The following is a 19,678-nucleotide window of genomic DNA, read 5'->3' as shown; positions in this document are numbered from 1 at the left end:
TTGTAGTGTCCAGGGATGTGTGGGTTAGCCATGACAATATGAAGGGTTATGGAGATGGGGTAGGGGGACTGGGTTTGGGCAGATGCTCTTTGGAGAATTGGTGCCAACTTGATGGGCTGAATGGCCTCTTTCCACACTGTAGGGGTTCTACGATTCGAGTCTCTACAGGATTGATATATACTTCAGGTTTTATGAATCATTTAGTATAGTAATCAAGGCTTTGTGCTGTTGAGTTAAATCCATCATTAAAACAAAAGGAACGTCAGCAGTAGTTGACTATAAAAGGTCTCGCTCCTTCTCAATATCGCCATGGCTGATCTTTCGCCTCAACTTTACTTCCTTGCCCACTCCCCATTTCCCTTGACTCCCTGACAATACTAAAAAAAATACATCTGTTCAAGTCTTGAAAATAACAACTATGAAGAAGCTGGGGCAAAGAATTCCAAAGATTCATAAGAAATTTCCTAAATGATGGACCCCATATCCTGAGACTGTGTCCCCTTGTTCAGGATTCCCTGGGCAGGGCAAGCAATCTCTTTGTGCCTACTCTGTCAAGCCTTCAGGAGCGTGTGTACGTATTACAATACTTTGAAACTCCAGAGAGTATAGATGCAATTTACTCAGCTGCTGACCATTGGTTAACACTCAGGAACCAACCTTGTGAATCTTCACTGTACGTTCTCCATAGCAAGTACAACTTTCTTCAATACGGATACCAGAATGGTGCATAATGCTCACTAAATCCCTACCTATTACAGTACTGTAAGATCTCTTTGTTCTGGTACCCAAGTCCCTTGAAGAAAAAGCCAACATGCTTTTTTCAAGCTGTAATTATATTCTAATTTCAGTATCCCTTGTAAAAATTGATGCACGCTTTGTTGAATATAAACATGTGATAGCTTCATGTCTTTGAAAATTTTTTTTGCATTTTTATTTGCATAACCAAGAGAAGAATCTTACATTTCCCTACATTATACTCCTATCTTTCACCTTGTTTCCACTAACTTGTTTATATCTGCATTGCAGCTGTGTCTCTCACAGCTCAAATTCCCACCTAGCTTTGTATCAGCAGCAAACCTGGATAGATTACTCTTCATCGTGGTGTCTAAGTCACTAATATAGACTGGAAGTAGCTGAGGGCCCAACACTGATCCTTGTGGCACTCTACTGGTCATGGCCTATCAAAAATGTCATGCTCCTCACTGCCAATTGTCTGTTAAGTCATTTTCCAACAGTGTGACTAGATTACTCCCAGTCCCACGAATCCTAACCTTGCATATTCAATCTTCACATGGCATCTAATCCAATGTTTTTTGAAAATCCACATCCATTGGCTCCCCTTTGTCTACTAGTAATACTTGGGGAAAAAAAAAATTGTCGAACATAATGTATTTTGTAAAACTCTGTCTAATCATCCAGTGGCTTTCCAAATATATCAACAAAATTATCTGAATAAAAAAGATTACAATTATTCCCCAGACAACAATGCAAGCCCAATTGGCCTCAAGTTCCCTGCATTATCTGCCTTTCACTTTTCTTCAATAGTTACATTTGCTCACTGAGTCAGTCAGTCTGTCTGCCCGGGAAGCTAGAGAGTTTTGGAACATCATGACCAGCACCTTCATATGGACTAAACTTTAATCAATGCCACATGGATTAAAAATATATATCCACACAAATGGAACCCAGTTAATCTTATACCATCTAAAGTGAGCACATTTAAAAATCAAAACCAAAAATACTTGAAAGACTCAGCAGCTTAGGCAACATCTGCAGAGAGAACAGATGAATCCTTAATTCACATGTGGAATGTGGACCCTTCCTTGGCTCTGGTGTACATCACTAACTGTTATACTATTTGAACGAATAGCTGGTCTGTTCTTTCTGCAGGTTCAGCTAAACTTGCTGAGTGCTTGCAGGATTTCCTGTTATTTTTTCAGAGCCCCAGCATCTGCATTTTGTTGAGTTCTTCCCCCCCGACATATTTATGACTCAACCCAAGATTTAGAAAAACACAATCCACAGACATGTCGAACATATTTCTATTTGGAATTCTTATGGCAAGCAACTTGTTTAGCTCATACTACTGTTTCTTCACCAATGCAGGACTGCTAACAAATAATTATTATTATAGTAACAGTTAAAAAAATTACCCACAATGAGTAAAAGCCTCATTTAAGCACAAGGTGAAATGTCATAGCTTTAAGGAGCACCTAAACACCAATGGAAAGAAGAATCAGGCTTTACACAAAATTTCAGGGCCAAGAGAATGGGATAAGTTATCAACATCATCTGCTAAAGTCACATTAATTTTTAGTGAGCTTCTCTGCTCTTGGGTTATTTATAGAAAACACCCGAAAGACTTGTCAAAACTCCCTAGTTATTTTAATTTGTTTCTGAATGAGAACCTGCTGTTATCATGGCTTTCTACAAACTTTACAAGGATGTTTAAAACAAACAGCAGTGCCACGACAGAAATAATTTAATAAAACAGCAACTTTGATAGCAAGCATTTTGGCAGAATAAGATAGATAACATTAAGAATATTGTCCAAAGCAAAGCAAAACTACACTGCAAAGATTTATACAAAAGGATGCATTTAGAGAGCATCTTAAAGTACTAAAATATCCACAGGAGCTTCATGAAACAAAACTTGACAAATAAGGGGATCTTAGACTACAAATGATCAAACACAGGAACATAGGAGGAATTTTTGAAGGGCTTTTGCCTGAAACATCGATGTTCTGCTCCTCGGATGCTCCCTGACCTGCTGTGCTTTCCCAGCACCACTCTAATCTTGATTCTGATCTCCAGCAGCTGCAGTCCTCACTTTCACCTCATTCATCCTCTCTAGCCTGTTCAACTCAATGAGATCATGGCTGATCTGTAGCCTAGCTCCATGTCTTTAGCCCATATCCCTTAACAACTTTGCTTAACAAGCATTTGTCTACCTTTAGAAAATTAACCAGTCATCCAGCATCCACTGCCATTTGTGGATGAGACACTCTTTGTGTGGACAGATAGGTTTTAACAAATTTAAGGAATTCCTCAAAGGGGCAGAGGTAAAAAAGCAGGGAAATGAGAGAGACCTTCAGAGCACGAGGCATTGATATTTAAAGGCACAGCCAGCAACGAAAGCCCAGGATGTGCAAAAGGTCCCAATTTGAGGAGTGTAAAGTCCTGAGGTTTGAGAGAGTGGAGTAATTTAAAGACATAGGGAGGGATGAGGCCTTGGAGAGAGTTAAAGCAAGGGTGAGAATTTTTAAAAAGCAACACCGTGCTTGTCCAGCAGCCAATGGGTGGCTAGAACGTGGTGCAAGTAAACACATAGGGTTTGGATAGCTTACAGAGAGTAGAATGTGGGATTCTAGCCAGGAATAAAATTAAATAGTTAGGTCCAGAGGTAACAAGGACATGAACAAGGGTTTCAGCAACAGCTGAGCTGATATAGACAAGGTTACATGGGTGGAAACAGGTGGTCTCAGTGAGGGTATGAACATATTGTCAGAAATTCAATGCAGGTCAAATTTGACATTAAATTGTTTGGTGAACAGAATATTAGATTAGATTAGATTCCCTACAGTGTGGAAACATGCCCTTCGGCCCAACAAGTCCACACCAACCCTCTGAAGAGCAATCCACACAGACCCATTCCCCTACATTTACCCCTTCACCTAACACTATGGGTAATTTGCCATGGCCAATTCACCTAGCCTGCACATTTTTGGACTGTGGGAGGAAACCGGAGCACCCGGAGGAAACCCACGCAGACATGGGGAGAACGTGCAAACTCCACAGTCAGTTGCCTGAGGCGGGAATTGAACCCGGGTCCCTGGCGCTGTGAGGCAGCAGTGCTAACCACTGTGCCACCGTGCCGCCCAATAATATACTAGAATCCTAGAACTGGAACAAAGAATGCTCACCACTTCTCAGACAGTGGCAGATGTAGGCAAGACCCAAATGGGCATCCAGAGGGGCACGATGTATCTGGGTGAATCTCTACAGTGGGGAAACAGGCCCTTTGGCCCAACAAGTCCACACCGACCCTCCGCACAGTAACCCACCCAGACCCTTTCCCCTACCCTATATTTACCCTGACTAATAACCCACACTGTGGGCAATTTAGCATGGCCAATCCATCTGATCTGCACATCTTTGGACTGTGATAGGAAATCGGAGCACCTGGAGGAAACCCACACAGACACAGGGAGAATGTGCAAACTCCACATAGACAGCCGCCCAAGGTGGGAATCAAACCAAGGTCCCTGGCGCTGTGAGGTAGCAGTGCTAACCACTGTGCCACCCCTAAATAGGTGTAAAGTTGCTCAACGTGAGAACATGTTCAAACTGGTAGATGGGGGATCAGGAACCAAAATTAATTGAGGGGTAGAAGACAGAGGATGGTGGTAGAAGGCTGTTGTGTGACTGGAGGTCGGTGTACATTAGGGACCAATACTGGGTCCCTTATTTGCCATGAGATATATAAACAATATAGATGAAAATGTGGGTGGCATGATGAGTTTGCAGATGACACAATGATTGGCCGAGTGATTAACAGTGAGGAAAAAGGTCTTGGGTTATAGGAAGGCATAGCCAGGTTGAAGACATTAGCAGGTCAGTGGCAGATGGCATTTAATCCTGAAAGGTGTATGAGGTGATGCACCTGGAAGAAGTAACAAGACAAGGGAGTACTCAATGAATGGCAGGACATTAGGAAGCTTGAGGACCTTGGGGTGCTTGTCGACAGATCCCTGATGGTGGCAGGACAGGTTAATAGGGTAGCTATGGCGGCATAAGGGACACATCCCCTCATCAGTCGTAGCATAGATTATAAGAGCAGGGAGTTCATGCTGGAGATGGACAAAACTGGTTAGGCCACAACTGGAGTACTGTGTGTAATTCTGGTCACCACCTCACAGGAAGGACAGGACTGCACTGGAGAGGAGTTTCACCAGGGATGCAGCATCTTCACTATGAGACTGGATAGGCTCAGGTTATTTTCTTCAGAACACAGGGGGACCTGATTGATAGGAATACAAAATTATGAATGGCATAAACATGGTAGAGAGGAAGCTGCTGTTCCCCTCAGTTGAAGGGTCAATAAGGAAGGGGCATAATCTTAGGGTGAAGAGCTGGGGATTAACAGAAAACATGAGGAAAAACTATTTTCACCCAAAAGATGGTGGGAATCTGGAATACAATTACTGAGGGGGTAGGAGGGGCAGGAAGGCTCAAACTTTTAAAAGTACATGGAAATGTTAAAATCTTCAAGATGATGGGAAAAATGTTAGAATGTATGATTAGTATGGATAGGGTAGTACAGAGTCAAAGGGGTGAAGGGCCTCTTCTGTGCTGTATGGTTCTATCACACAGGCCATCTGGTGTGCTCTCTGCCTGACTGGAAGCTAATCAGCTGACATCCAGAGCAGAACCTGCCAGGGTCAAATAGCACAGTGAGAACACCACCTGTGACATGGGGGAACCCTGTACTCCAGACAGAGCCCTGTCATTGCAGCGAGTCCCCCCATAACCTGAAACCTAAGTTATTAATGCATCCAATGCATGTCCAATGGCACCTTTCCTTCCTATCTAAATGTTATTTCGTTTGGTGGTCTTACAAAGCAGACTTACCTGGGCCCAGTGGTTTTTAAACACAATGGTGCAGGTTTCAGAGTCCACGCCCGAGAGACTCGGGAACTGCTGGCTCCCTTTGTTGACGGCAGTTGAAGCCATGTTGCTCGTTGAATCTCTTTCAGACCATATCAGAAATGTGTTAGCAGAAAATATCCCGTCCCTTTCTGCAATCCCACTGCTTCAGTCACCATACTGGACAAAGGCTGCCTAGTTATCGTTTTGTAACCTAAAAAAAAGTTAAAATATGTAGATAAAATATACTGATAAGAACACTGTCAAACCCACTTACTGAACAGATATGCACCCCATTAGTTTACATGGAGCCCTTGGTTATGGTTTTTATGCTTTCATTGTTTCTGCCCCCAAGCCATTAGGCTCCTTGACACTATGTGACCAGAATCTGTTCCACCTGAAATTCTTTGCATGACTTCGAGTTGCTTCTGGAACGATGTCTATTAATTATCATTCTTTCATTACACTGTAATTTGTGTGTTTTGCACTTCTTATGCCACCCTTTGTCTGATCGTGTAGTTTGTGCTGGCCATGTAGCACGTCAGTCCTGGAGGAACGCTGTCTCGTTTTTTTTTTAATGTATCAGTTTTGTACGGTAGAAATGACAAATAAAATCTACTCTACTTTACCCGAAAATGCTTATTAAAAAACAAGTAATTTAAGCTCTGTAGAGAGTTTTAATCACTATAAACGTTTCCACAGGGTTAAATGTTACTTATCCTGTTGTCTCCAAACTAATGCTGAAGGGAATTTATGTAGCACCTTTTATAATATTGCCCCTGACCACTCAAAGCCTCACTGGCCTTGCTCCATGTCACAAATTCATTATTCAGTTTGGTCAGAGCTGACTGAAAATAAAGTTGAACATATAATCTCTCGTCAATTAGGACATCTGGAAATCAGGGCAAATCTCAACTTGGTCAGATGGGTGCAACTGGCACCAATTTCTACATTCACCCACTGAGATGGGGGCAGCCCGAGGTCACTTAACACACAGATGTACAAAAGAGATCCGAAGATAATCAGGTACAATTGAGTGGCACCATATGTAGTTCTTCTATAACATGATGGTTGCGTTCTTGTGTAAACCCATGTTATAGAAAGATTGTGCTCTAGAAACAGTGCTTAAAGTGTTGGCACTGTAATCGTGTTACAGCCAACACACATTTTAGAAGTTTGCGCTTTAGAAACAGCGTCCCCAATTCGCCAATTGCATTATAGCAAATTCTCTTTAACGAAAAGCACATTATAGCAGAATGACCTGCACCTAAAACCCAGAACGATGGTAGAGGGGTGGGGGGAAAGATGGTGAGCAGTGGGGAAGGCCAATAGCTCACCAACAGGAGGCAGGGGCAAAGTGGCTAGGGTGGGGTAGGGACACTGGTGTGATGGGGTGGGAGGGTACGAGCACATGGGGACACATTGGGTGGGAGCGATTAAGGGGCAGAATGAGAGCACAGCAGGTGAGAAATAGCTTGTTGATGGTCAAGCCAAGCTCCCTTGAGCTGCAGGAAAGGGGGACGGGTGGGAGGGAAGAACTGCAGGATTTAGTTGATGTGAGCCAGGTAGTCTGTGAGTACCAGCTGGTTCTTTAATAGTGCGAGACAGTCAAAGTCAATGTTATCCCTCACCCAATGTCACCACACACAGACACACGCACACACAACAGGGGGACAGGTCAGCTAATCCGAGCAGGAACCAAAGCTGCTGTCTCTACCATTTGCTCCATCTCAAATTCTGATATCGCAACATTTTACTGGGTACAATTTCTACAGCTGAACAACACATACTTTGTCCCATCATTTTGCTTCACTGCAATGATTATTCATGCTTCCTACATCTGTCCTTCAGGGATGGAAGTGCTAAACCTGTGCTATGCCTAATAAACTCAAAGAAAAATAGAAATTTTTTAAAAAGTGAAGTTCAGGACACAGCCCCCTGTACTGATCTGGGCAGCATTTTCAATCTGAACAGTTTGGAGCCATCTGAATGTGGGATTGACCACAGCAGGCAAAAAAATCACTAACACTTGAAGTGCTAACTTTACCTTCTGTTGTCTTTGCTGGGCTTATTACTCCCTCAGAGGCAGGCCTAATGCCAAATCTAACCCTTTAGTCAAGAGTTTGATGGGTCTAAAATTCAGCGTAGGAAACTCACAGCAAACAGGTTAGCATCTGAATCTTTTCTGATGGCTCCATGACTTTCACTAGCGAGTAGTGGAAGCACAAAGGTAGGAGAGAGAACATGGGGCCGGCTAGGCGCATGGAAGGTTAGCTGATCTCACTCATGGAGAAAGTGAGGGCTTAGGCCCGAAACGTTGATTCTCCTGCTCCTCGGATGCTGCCTGACCTGCTGTGCTTTTCCAGCAACACTCTTTTTGACCCTGATCTCAGTCATGGGAATGGTACAGGGGACCTTATTTGATAAGCAAGGGTTGTATGTTGTTGCATGAGCCAACTGATGAGCTCCACCGACAAAGGTCTCAATATCCTACATAGGCATTAGCTTACAACAATCAAGTTGTCAGGTTTAAGACCAAAACACAACACCTGAAGTTATGAATTGCCTATAAGGAACTTAAACCATAGAGTATGTGAAAAGTGCAAAATAAATGCGAGTTTTCTTTCAAAGTTTCTGATACTGCCTAATGCATACAGTATTTAATTCTTTTCAGGACTTACATTTCTTTGGTTAATGGTGTATAGTAAAGCTTTTTGGAGTATTTTCTGATGTTGAGATGGGTAAATATATGTAATGAGAGAATAACCATTTCCAGGGTGCAGCAGTGATGAATAGCCCATTCATAAATTGTCCAGCAAGGCACTCAGGCACATTGCTATGAAGGAAAAAAAACTAACTCCTGCTTTCATAATCTGACCACCTGGTATGAACTTTATTTCAATGTCACTTCTCTTCCCCTTCAGTAACTAGAAAAAATGCACTGTGCAAAATACAGCTTGAATAAAATTAATATTTAGAAAAAGATAAACACATTATAATAACAAGTCAATTTCTCCACTGAGTTGTTTAAGCCTTTTAATGATTCCCTTCAAGCTTTTAGAGGTGGTGGATTTGGATTTTATCCAGGTATAGAATTCTCAGCATCAAAATTCCGGAGAGAGATCAACACTACTCAGTCCACAATACTGACAACTTCCTTTCAGTTTCAGCACTTTTTGCCCAATAGCATTTCTCCAAATAATTTTAGAAAAATAAGGACCATTTTCAAAACTAAAACTTATTTCGAGACTTCTTTTAAGATGAAAGTCAATTTCTCTGTACCTGTGAAAGGGAAGAAAAAATTGCGATAACACATTTGCCATTTTTATATGGAACTTTACAAATTTCGAGACGATATAGTAAACCAATTTAAAACGTCAATGTCAACGTTTAGAATAAGTAGTAACCTTGGCATGCAAGTTCTACAGTTAAGTGTGAGTGCATTAATTCAAAAGAAATTCAGGCTCTGGGATTTCAGCTCATGTCAGAGGACAGCAACTGGATTGCCCACAGTTGGCTGCATTTTGGGATGGAAACTGGTTCCAGTGCGACTCTAGGCGAAAGTGGGTACTGCAGATGCTGGAGGTTAGAGTCAAGATTAGAGTAGTGCTGGAAAAGCATAGTACGTCAGGCAGCGTCAGAGGAGCAGGAAAATTGACATTTTGGGCAAAAGTCCTTAAGCAGGAATGGCCCTTCCTGCTCGTGGATTTTTCTGCTCCTTGGATGCTGCCTGACCTGCTGTGCTTTTCCAGCACCACTCTAATCTTGACTCTAATCTCGAATCCAGTGAGATTCTATCCTGTTTTATCAGTCAGCTATGTTCCAGCAGGTGAATGCAGGTATATCTTATTCCTCGTCTTCCCTCCTGCACAGCTTAGCCTCCCATGTTACCACAGGCTTAGCTCTGGATGCACTACCCAGATGAACCAACACTTCCAGCTCTCTTAATAACTGTACATCAGTTGCAATCACTCAGGGGACCCCTTGAACTATCTACCTGCCTGATCCTCCTTGGTTACATGGGAAACACCTCATCTCCCTCTGCCTTGACATCTTTAAGTGGTAGGGTGACCACTTCTGATAACATGCAATCCACACAGCTCATAGCTTTCAGATACACCACTGTGCCATTATAAACTTCAGTAACCGTTCATGGATTGAATGAACTAACAAAAGATAAACATAGAAAGCAGCAGCAATAACTGTCTGGAGGAAGCTGTTAAGCAACAAAAAAACAAGACTGAGATTGAAAGCAATTAGCCATGCCATGGAAAGGATGGAGTTGAGATTACATAAACAAAACTGCTTGGAAAGCTGCTTGCTTTATTGCCACAAAGGACAATGTTTGCCCTGCAGAAGAACTTAAAGAGTTAACTGCATTAAAACGGTGTCTTCAAACAGACGGTTAAAGCCAAACGTAACAAGGAATAAAGAAGCTATTTCTGATAAGGAAGCAAGCTGCGATCTCAAGGACTCGAAGAGAATAAATCAATATTTTGGATGAAAGAATCTAAAAAATTATCAATATATCATAGTCCTGAAGCATGAACATTAAAATTCCCCCTTTGTGCAGTGCTGTTCTTTGATGTCCTGCTAAAGGTTGAACCCTGGACACATGCAGAGACCAACACTGAGTGGAATCATGGCCAAGTTTAACCATTAACCAGCTAACAGCCAAGCTGAGTTGCAGGGCTTAACATGCTTACTTGAGGAATCTTATTTTGGTTGCTATGTACAATAACATTTAAATCACCATTTCAGTACTTGATTGTCTGTGAGATTTCTGAATAAGTAGCCAAATTAAAGGTAACTTTTGGTGATTTACCCACAACACCACAATGACACCAACTGTTGCTCAAGTTGAACAGATTTTTTAAAAAATTTATAAAACTAGACTTGCGAGAAATTAAACACCAAAAATTGTAGTGAACAGCAAGTGCCAAATCAACTTACTTCACCTGCTGCTTGGAGATATTTCAGGAACCAAAACAAATGCTTTACAAGAGGGAATGCTTTCAGTCTGTGGAATCTAACAGTTGTGGCCCATGCCCTGGTTTTTTTGACCCCCTCTGTTACTGCAGCCTGTGCTCCATATGCTCATCAGACACCAGAAGATAACATCAATTGATGAGAATTTTAGTAAGTATTTACTCAACTACAACAGCAGAGTATAACACCAAAAGACATTTCATTGCAATAAATGGTGTTTTTCAAATGTAATGTATAGTAGCTATAATACCAGGAATGTGACTTTTTTAATATGTATGGTCAATGTTACAGATTCTGTGATAGAGAAATCTGCAGCAATAATGGCTAGAATTTAAAATGGCTTCCTTCTTTTCTTGTACAAAATTAACATAAAAGTGTTTGCATCTGATACCAAGCAAGGTAATCAATAATAAGTTTAATTTTTTGATAACTCTATTGCTTTCCATTCCTTGCTAACAGTACATAGCCATCAATAGGAGAAACACAAAATAAATAATTTGCTACATGCATGACCAACTAATATTGTTGAAAGCAAATTTTATTGTAAAATTTCACTCAGTTTTGTTGCCTCCACACATTAATATTACTTCCTCTTGAATACACAGGTTTAACAGGTTCATTTTGTAAAGCATGATAAATAATACAGGCATTTTATTGCAAAGGAAATTTACAGTTCAATAGTTTGCAATTTTACTGCTCACTGGCATGTAATAGAGCTTGTTCAATTCATAAAGGACTTCAATAAAGCATAACCTTCCATCAATTTATAAATAAATTTGTCAAAACAAAAGCACTTTTTACAAGTTTTCATACTTCCTGGTCCATTAAATCCATACTCTGTCCAAGTACTATGTATGGGACATTTACAGGTATACCTACAGGTGCATTTAACATTGATGTACTTTATTCAAGTGTATGCCCAAGGACAGGAGATGATAATGCTGAGGTTGTTCTGGTTTCCAGCTCTTTACAGAACTTTGCATTGAGCACACACTGCAGCAAGCTTGGCAGGCACAGCGAGACTAGATCAGTCAATAGACCCACAGTCAAAAATAGAACGATTGAACCATTATACACACAAACCATAAACATGTACTTGGAAGTACTTAATTGGATCTGGAGCTCTTTTGTGATCAATACACGTGGTATTATGAAAGACATTGTGTAAATTCAAGCTTTTTCTTTCTATTGTGACAGTGTTCCTTCACCACACAGTGAATGTTGCATTCGTTCCAATTCAGAGAAGGAGAAAGCAATGGAACTTCATTGAAATCCCTTCTCCCTTCAAGGCTTTTGAAAAAGTACTTCAAATCTCTGCTTAAAATGTGTGTCAAATTAAATATTACCAAAAGTTAGTTTGCAGTATATTAGCTCATAAGAACAACAAAAAAAGAGACAAAATCCATTCATTATGAAACATTGCTTATTCAACCATTTCTCAGCTGTAAGGAGAATGAGAAGTATACCAATTGGCTGAATCAATATATCGCTCATTGTATCCCATCACACAAAATCCAAATTTGCGCCACAGTGCAGGAATCACAATCCTAATGTCTAATCACTCTCACACCGTAATAATTGGAACTGTAGCTTTCCAGCACCAAGATAAAAGGAAGATTAAGTCTGTTCTGATCCCACCTTCAGCTGCAATTAAGCAAAGGATCTACGTAGATAAACATGCAAGAGCACTTCTTTAAAAAAGCTTCCCCTCCAGTGGATTGTAATGTAATTTAGATGCACAACAATTTGAATCTCACAATAATGGAGCGTGTTTCAAATGTGACAAATATTAATTCACTTCCATTTTCAACTTTTACCTCACTGAGATGAGGAGGAGATTGGACTAACTTGAGGATCTCTGCTGATATCCAGACCAATCATATTCCTGCAGCTCAGACAAAAGATTCCATTAGTTTAGATTAAATTAACATTAGTTCCAGGTCAGATTAAAAGCTGGAAAACTCCATATTCATACTGATACAGGGATTGGCCAGCTTTAAATTGTCCGTGTAAAGCAGGGAATTATTGAAATGATCAAGTTATAACAAGCTGACCAGTTTCAAATTGCAGCAAGCTTCAAGAGAGCCATGTCCAACACTGTGAAATGGATACTTGCTGTCCTCATAAATCTTGCAACAGGGTAAAGCGAAGGCAAGGTGATGAAATTATTCTCATCAAATGTTGATAGTTAGGAGAACAAAGCCGAGCAACAGAAGAATAAACTTTCATCCTAAATATAGACATTTAAGTTTGCAGGAACTGGGTCACCTTTACTTGCAGAGAGCTACTTGCATCTCCTGTGTCACTGAGCTTGACAACAAATCGCCATTAGCTCATGTGATAAAGCACCAGACTGGCCTAGTCCATCCCTCAAACGTACTGTTGGATAAGCTAAAAACGTCACACGGATTTCAATTAAAAGCTAAAGCTGCTTTTTTTTTGCTTAGTGCTCTCCACTGAATTGAGATCTAAATTTGGGAAGTGATCTATAGTTCCTCAACAGGAACAGGCAACAAAGAAAAATACTTGTGCATATTTTCAGATACATAACTGACGGCATGTTTCCACCTAGCTCCTGAAACACTCACAGCTCATCAGAACTCAGCTTTCGGGTTCAACAGTCACAGAACGCTCACCGCAGGCATTTATTGATTTAGAGCCTAATATCTCAAATGATAGCAGCCCCCAGAGAAGAAGGGGGCACAGAATAATAGCAGGAGGTTTGGAAAGGGGAAATCAAGAGTTTGACAGTGGACTGTTTCTGCTGTGAAGGCAGTGATTGTACCTCTGGGTGAAAATAGCTGCCATCCCTTTAGCCCCCAATAATCCCTTTAAGTACTATTACACAGATCCCTGCAGAACTGAAATAGATAGTCACAGCATTGTGTATCCTTGGTCTAGTTTTCACCAACTTTGAGGGAAGGCCCTGAAATGGGCAGTGCCAATGTTACTTTCCAGGTGCCTGCTAGAAATGCCGATGAGGAACCAATGTGGGAGAGACCTTGGGGCAGCACAGAGTTCAAAAACATCCACAACACATGGAAACTTCAACCTGTGTCTAATCTCCACAAATCACTGAGCACCATTCAATAGCGTGATGATTAGTCACTTAGAGTGGAGCTTCTAATGGCAGTATTAACAGAGAGAGCTGGAATGGGGTGTATACCGAGAAGGTGGGTACAATTATCTCCCCACCCTCAAACCTCTCTACCACCATACCTGCAGCTTATGCTACGGACACTTCCGAATCTGGCTCTCATCCACATACGTGCTCCTTGGCCCACCAGGGGTGAAAGGTCAAGCAACATAAAGACCATAAACAATTACCAAAGGTATTGGCCACTAGCATTCGGGCAAGTTACTGGAAGGAGGCTCTGCTTAGGGATGACAGTGCAAGGCTAACCCACCCTCCTGGGGCCTGGAATCAAAGCCAACGTTGCTTTGCCGCACCTGACTTTGCTGCTAATGAGACAGTTTCCTGCAGATCAGTAATCCTGAATTGCAGGATGTTGGGTAGACTGTTCTGGTCAGTCTAAGCCAGTCAGTGGTAGGCTTAGCACATACAACTCAAAAGGTGTGGTGCCGGAAAAGCACAGCCGGTCAGGCAGTATCCGAGGAGGAAGGAAGACAGTCGCTGTTTCGAGCATACGTCCTTCATCAGGAACTTTGGGGGGGGGGGGGGGGGGGGGGTGAAGAGGGGGAGTGAGGAAACTGGTGAAGTCCACATTAATGCCCTTGGATTGAAGTGTTCTCAGGCGGAAGATGGGGCACTATTCCCATTTATCTCTCAGCCCCCTTGGGGCCCTCCCACATTCCTAAAGAAGAGCTTACACCTGAAATATCAATTCTCCTGCTCCTCGGATGCTGCCTGACCTGCTGTGCTTTTCCAGCAACACACTCCAGACTCTGATCTCCAGCATCTGCAGTCCTCACTTTCTCCCTTAACACATACAACTGAACAGATCGCATGACCCTAATGTCACTCCTTTCCCATCTGGCCCTACAGGCACAGACAGGGAAACACAACAGTGGGAAATAGCTACTGTTTGCCTCAGATGGCTTCAATTTCTTGTCCTCCATCTGACAATGATCACCCCCCACAGCCTACCAATTGGAATAGTTGTCAAGGCCATGATTACGTTATTGAATCCAGATCTGCAGACTGAATGGAGAACTCCACCAGTCGGTACTAGGGTGATAATTATTTACAATTTATATTCATAACTTCGGTGAGGAGAGGGAAGGGAATGTACTAAAAATTATAGGTGGGAAGGCAAGTGTAAGAACGAGACAAAGAGTCTGCAGAGGCACATGGACAAGTTATGAGAGGAGGCAAAAACTTGGGAGGTGGAATATAATGTGGGGAAATGTGAGTTTATGCACTCTGGCAAGAAGAGGAACAGCTGAATATTATTTAAGATGGAAAAGTATTGTTGAAAGCTACAAAACAGAGGAATTTGACAGTCTTCATCCATGAGATCACAAAAAACTAGTAAACTAAAAGTTTGGCAGGTATAAGGGATGGCCATTATTTCAAAGGGAATGGAGTGTAAAAGTAGGAGGTTCTGTTACAACCATACAAGGCATGAGTCAGACCACAGCTGGGGTTCTCGAACATAGTGAGCCCCTTATCTCCACTGAATTGAAAGGCATACTGGCCTTGGATGCCACCTAGAGATGTTTACTAAACTGACAACAGGTAGGAAGGGACTATCGTATGGAGGAGAGATTGAGCCTTAGCCAGAATTGGTAAGAATGAGAAGTGACCTTTTCATGAATGATGGGGCATAATTTCAGAATAAGAAGTCAACTATTTAAGATGGAGATGAGGTTGAATTTCTTCTCTCAGAGAGTAGTAAATCTGTGGAATTCTTTACCACAGAGGGCTGTCACTGCTGGGTTATGATGTATATTCAAGGCTGAGACAGACATATTAAATGTGCAAGGGAGTCAAACATTATGGGGCAAGTGGAGTTGGGGATTATCAGACCAGCCATGATTTCATTGAATGACAGGGCAGACCTGATGGAATGAATGACCGATTTCTGCTCCTGTGTCTCATGGTCATATTTAAGGTCTTTAAGCTCTATTTTGACAGAGCAGCAAGGACAGAAGGTGGAGTGAAGCGAGGGCTGCTGAGAAGGGTAAGGGCTTAATTTATATTTGGGCAGTGGCTAAACCTAAGATACTACACCTGTAGTATCTCTCTCCCATCCCCCTCCTCTAACCGGAAGGAAAAGATTCTATAAGGTAAGGCTTTTATTTCTTTCTTTTTCATATATTTTGGTGCATTGTTTGGTTTTAGTTAGTTCATATAAAGCTAAGGCTTACAATGGCAGGGGACCTCAGACCCGTGGCATGTGCCTCTTGCTTGCTTGTGGGAGCTTCGGAGCGTGTCTGACTTTCCTGACTCTGACACTTGCAAGAAGTGTGTCCAGCTGCAGCTGTTGTTTGACCGCATGATGGCTCTGGAGCTGCGGATGGACTCACTGTGGAGTATCCGCGATGCTGAGGAGGTCGTGGATAGCACGATTAGTGAACTGGTCACACCGCAGGTTAGAATTGCTGAGGGAGACAGTGAATGGGTGACCAAAAGACAGAAAAAGAGTAGGAAGGCAGTGCAGGTGTACCCTGTGGTCATCTTCCTCCAAAACAGATACACTGTTTTGGATACTGTTGGGGGCGATGGCTCACCAGGAGAGGGCAGCAGTTGTCAAGATCATGGCACCGTGGCGGGCACTGCTGTTCAGAAGGGCAGGAGAAAGACTCATAGGGCCATAGTCATAGGGGATTGTATTGTGGGGGGAGTAGATAGGTGATTCTGTTCCGAAAACGGGACTCCCCGATAGTATGTTGCCTCCCAGGTGCTCGGGTCAGGGATGTCACCGATCGGCTGCAGAGCATTCTGAAAGGGGAAGGTGAACAGCCAGTTGTCTTGGTGCATACAGGCACCAACGATATAAGTAGGAAGCGAAATGAGGTCCTGAAAGAAGAATTCAGGGAGCTAGGAGAGAAGTTAAAGGGGAGGAGCTCAAAGGTAGTGATCTCGGATTACTACCAGTGCCACGTGCTAGCCAGCGTAGAAATGAAAGAATCGGCAGGATGAACACGTGGCTTGAGAGATGGTGTAGGAGGGAGGGGTTCAGATTTGTTGGACATTGGGAACGGTTCTGGGGAAGGTGGGACTATTACAAAAGGGACGGTCTACATCTGAACCAGACCAGAACCAATGTCCTTGGGGGAGGTTTTGCTACTGCTGTCGGGGAGGGTTTAAACTAATGTGGCAGGGGACTGGGAACCAGAAGAGAAAACAAGTAGGCAGCGAGGTGGAGATGGCAACTAAATGTTCCAGGATATAGACACTTCAGACAGGACAGGGAGGGAAGTAAAATGGGGGGTGGTGTTGCATTGCTGGTCAGGGATGATATCACGGCTGTGCTAAGGGAGGACACTATGGAGGTCTTGGGTAGTGAGGCATTATGGGTGGAGCTGAGAAATAAGAAGGATGCAGTTACATTGTTGGGGCTGTATTACAGGCCTCCTAACAGTGAGCGTGAGGTAGAACAACAAATAGGTAAACAGATTATGGAAAGATGTAGAGGCAATAGGGTAGTGGTGAAGGGAGATTTTAATTTTCCCAACATTGACTGGGATACACTTAGTGCCAGAGGTCTGGATGGGGTAGAATTTGTAAGAAGGGTCCAGGAGAGGTTTCTAGAGCAGTATGTCAATAGTCCGACGGGAGAAGGGGCCATATTGGACCTGGTACTGGGGAACGAGCCAGGACAGGTGATAGAAGTTGTGGTGGGGCTTTCTTTGGGAACAGTGACCACAATTCTCTGAGTTTTAAAATACTCATAGATAAAGATGAGAGTGACCTTAAGGGAAGAGTAGGGCTTTTGCCCGAAACATCGATTTTCCTGCTCCTCGCATGCTGCCTGAACTGCTGCGCTTTTCCAGCACCACTCTACTCCATAATCTGGTTTCCAGCATCTGCAGTCATTGTTTTTACCTAAGGGACGAGTACTAAACTGGGCCAATGCCAATTATACAAAATTAGGCAGAAGCTGGGAAATGTGGATTGGACACAGCTATTTGAAGGGAAGTCCACATTTGAGATGTAGGAGGCTTTCAAAGATATTCAAAGTTTGTGCAAAGATTTGTAGCTCGGGTGCTCGTTGTTGTGGTTCTGTTCGCTGAGCTGGAAGTTTTTGTTGCAAACGTTTCGTCCCCTGGCTAGGCGACATCATCAGTGCTTGGGAGCCTCCTGCGAAGCGCTTCTTTGATGTTTCCTCCGGTGTTTATAGTGGTCTGTCCCTGCCGCTTCCGGTCATCAGTTTCAGCTGTCCGCTGTAGTGGTTGGTATATTGGGTCCAGGTCGACGTGTTTGTTGATGGAGTTTGTGGATGAATGCCATGCCTCTAGGAATTCCCTGGCTGTTCTCTGTCTGGCTTGCCCTATATAGGACTATATAGGACAAACAGGAAGACAGCTAACAATCCGCATACATGAACATCAACTAGCCACGAAACGACACGACCAGTTATCCTTAGTAGCCACAAATGCAGACAACAAGCAACATGAATGCGACTGGGACAACACTACTATCATAGGGCAAGCCAGACAGAGATGGCTAGTTGATGTTCATGTATGCGGATTGTTAGCTGCCTTCCTGTCTTCAACCGGAAGCGGCAGGGACAGACCACTATAAACACCGGAGGAAACATCAAAGAAGCGCTTCGCAGGAGGCTCCCAAGCACTGATGATGTTGCCTAGCCAGGGGACGAAACGTTTGCAACAAAAACTTCCAGCTCTTTCAAAGATATGTTAATGGAAGTGCAGGATAGGCATGTCCTGTTAAAGGCAAAGGATAGGAAGGAGAAGAGTAGTGAACCATGGATGACAGGAGAAATCGTAGGACTAGCCAAGGGGAAAAGGGAAGCGTACATAAGGTCTAGGCAGCTAAGAACAGAACGGGCCCTGGAGGAATATCGGAAGAGTAGGACAAGTCGTAAACGAGGAATCAAGCGGGCTAAAAGGGGTCATGAGATAGTTTTAGTGAGCAGAATTAAGGAGAATTCCAAAGCATTTTATTCTTATATAAGCAGCAAGCGGGGAACTAGAGAAAGGATTGGTCCACTAAAGGATAACTAAGGAAAGCTGTGTGTCAAACCTGAGCGATTGGGTGAGATTCTGAATGATTACTTTGCATCAGTGTTCACTGAGGAGAGGAACATGATGAATATTGAGTTTAAAGATAGAAGTTTGATTTCTCTGGATCACGTTGACATAAGGAGAGAGGATGTGTTGGGTCGGCTAGAGGTTATTAAGGTGGACAAATCCCCAGGACCGGATGGGATCTATCCCAGCTGGTGAGGGAGGCGAGAGAGGAAATAGCTGGGGCCCTGACAGATATCTTTGTAGCATCCTTAAACAGAGGTGAGGTGCCGGAGGACTGGAGGGTTGCTCATGTTGTCTCCCTGTACAAGAAGGGTAGTAGGGATATTCCGGGTAACTACACACCAGTGAGCCTGATGTCAGTGGTGGGAAAATTGCTGGAGAAGGTACTGAGTGATAAAATCTATTTATATTTGGAAAAGAATGGGCTTTTCAGTGATCGATAACATGGTTTATGTGGGGTAGATAATGCCTTACCAACTTTATAGAATTCTTTGAGGAAGTGACCAAGTTGATAGCTGAAGGAAGGGCTGTTGATGTCATATACATGGACTTTAGTAAGGCATTTGAGAAGGTTCCCCATAGTAAACTAATGGAGAAAGTGAAGCCACATGGTGTGCAGGGTGTTCTCGCAGGTGGATAAAGACCTGGTTGAGTAACATAAGACAGAGAGTAGTAGTTGAAGAGAGTTTCTCGAAATGGAAAAAGGTGACCAGTGGTGTTCCACAGGGGTCAGTGCTGGGGTCACTGTTGTTTGTGATATACATAAATGATCTGGAAGAGGGCACTGTTGGTATGATCAGCAAGTTTGCAGATGACACAAAGATTGGTGGAGTAGCAGAAAGCGTAAGGGACTGTCAGAGAA

General features: G+C 42.9%; 1 protein-coding gene across 4 annotated transcripts in view; it reads right to left on the bottom strand.

Annotated features, from left to right (window-relative positions):
- The window catches only part of fhip1aa (FHF complex subunit HOOK interacting protein 1Aa), a 195,130-nt gene that overhangs the window by 89,295 nt on the left and 86,157 nt on the right, over positions 1 to 19,678 (bottom strand). For all 4 annotated transcript variants that reach the window (XM_043699724.1, XM_043699704.1, XM_043699695.1 and 1 more), the window contains one exon: positions 5,632 to 5,860. In XM_043699724.1, coding sequence (XP_043555659.1) covers positions 5,632 to 5,733 — 102 coding nt within the window. In that variant the 5' untranslated portion in view covers positions 5,734 to 5,860. The remainder of the gene's footprint in view (positions 1 to 5,631; positions 5,861 to 19,678) is intronic.

Source organism: Chiloscyllium plagiosum, chromosome 1 (genome assembly GCF_004010195.1).
Source record: "Chiloscyllium plagiosum isolate BGI_BamShark_2017 chromosome 1, ASM401019v2, whole genome shotgun sequence".
Classification (NCBI taxonomy): domain Eukaryota; kingdom Metazoa; phylum Chordata; class Chondrichthyes; order Orectolobiformes; family Hemiscylliidae; genus Chiloscyllium; species Chiloscyllium plagiosum.
Note: the sequence above shows the minus strand (reverse complement) of the source record. Positions and strands in the feature narration are given on the sequence as shown.